The sequence below is a fragment of the Perkinsus marinus genome (genome assembly GCF_000006405.1).
Source record: "Perkinsus marinus ATCC 50983 genomic scaffold scf_1104296931304, whole genome shotgun sequence".
In the NCBI taxonomy this organism is placed as follows: Eukaryota; Perkinsozoa; order Perkinsida; family Perkinsidae; genus Perkinsus; species Perkinsus marinus.
Genome location: NW_003215806.1, coordinates 902 through 1,920, shown reverse-complemented (window position 1 = coordinate 1,920; position 1,019 = coordinate 902). Strand labels below are relative to the sequence as shown.

Genomic DNA, 1,019 nt, shown 5'->3' with positions numbered 1-1,019 from the left:
AGACTGTGATATTAATAATACTTCATGCTACTCGGCTATAATCGTGCGTCAAATCTCTCATTTCAAATTTCTGGTACTTCAAAGGACCAGATCAGGCTCGGTCGGATTCGTCTGTCTATAGATCGGCTCTCTCTCACCAAGCTGACCTCTCACGAAGTCACTCGTCGGCGGATGATCCTCTCAATGAAGGAGCCGGGAAGATCGCCAGCGAAGGGCGAGTACTCGCTAGCCCACAACTCAGAACGAATCGGCTTCCTCTGGGGTCGGATCGACCTAACTCCACCAGGATCGGCCCATCTCGCCCTCAGTCCGAGGGTGAGGTAACTCTTGAGATTCTCGTACTGAGCAAACACAGCGCAGTCAACCGGGTCAAAGCCGCCCTGGTCTCCGATCAGATCTAATACATCTTCTTTGACCTCCTCAGGAGCAGACTCCACAAACAGACTCAAGTCGGCTTCATCTTCGATCGGCTCCTCCTGGACCTCGGAGTGCTCCTCGAACATAGCATAGCCCTCATCGAGCGCCGTGCTCTTAACTCTCAAAGTAGTCGCGATAGTTCGGACCTTATGTCCCACCGAGATCGCCAATATATGTCGCGACTCTTCGACTGGGCCGTACGCACGAGCAGCGGCGACCGGTCCACCGTCTTGCAACTCAACATTATCAGCTGTACTCATCTAGTAGTCCAGTAGTAATATCGGAGTGATAACAGGTGACCAACAAGTGGGAAAAGACTAGGAAAAAACCCCTGCACGATCAGTACTACGCAGGAAAAGAAGGTAATACATAGTGCGTCACAATTAGGCTCCTTCAGACCAAGTCACGTCACATTAATAGTATTGTAATCTTGTATTTACTCAATAATCTAGTAATCTCTACGGATGACACTGATAACAATAAATCTGGACGAACGACGAACAATAATCATAATATCTAGCCCAATCTCCACTTCCCTCTAGCCCAATCTCAACTTCCCTTCACACCAACTCATCGGGAGACGTAAAATTCCTTTCGTATCC

General features: G+C 48.9%; 1 protein-coding gene across 1 annotated transcript; it reads right to left on the bottom strand.

Annotated features, from left to right (window-relative positions):
• Positions 1-149: 149 nt before the first annotated feature.
• Positions 150-677, bottom strand: Pmar_PMAR014757 (hypothetical protein; the record flags this gene model as incomplete). Its single annotated transcript, XM_002786697.1, has 1 exon — positions 150-677. The coding sequence occupies one exon, from the start codon at positions 675-677 to the stop codon at positions 150-152; it is 528 nt and encodes a 175-aa protein (XP_002786743.1).
• Between the last annotated feature and the right edge of the window lie 342 nt (positions 678-1,019).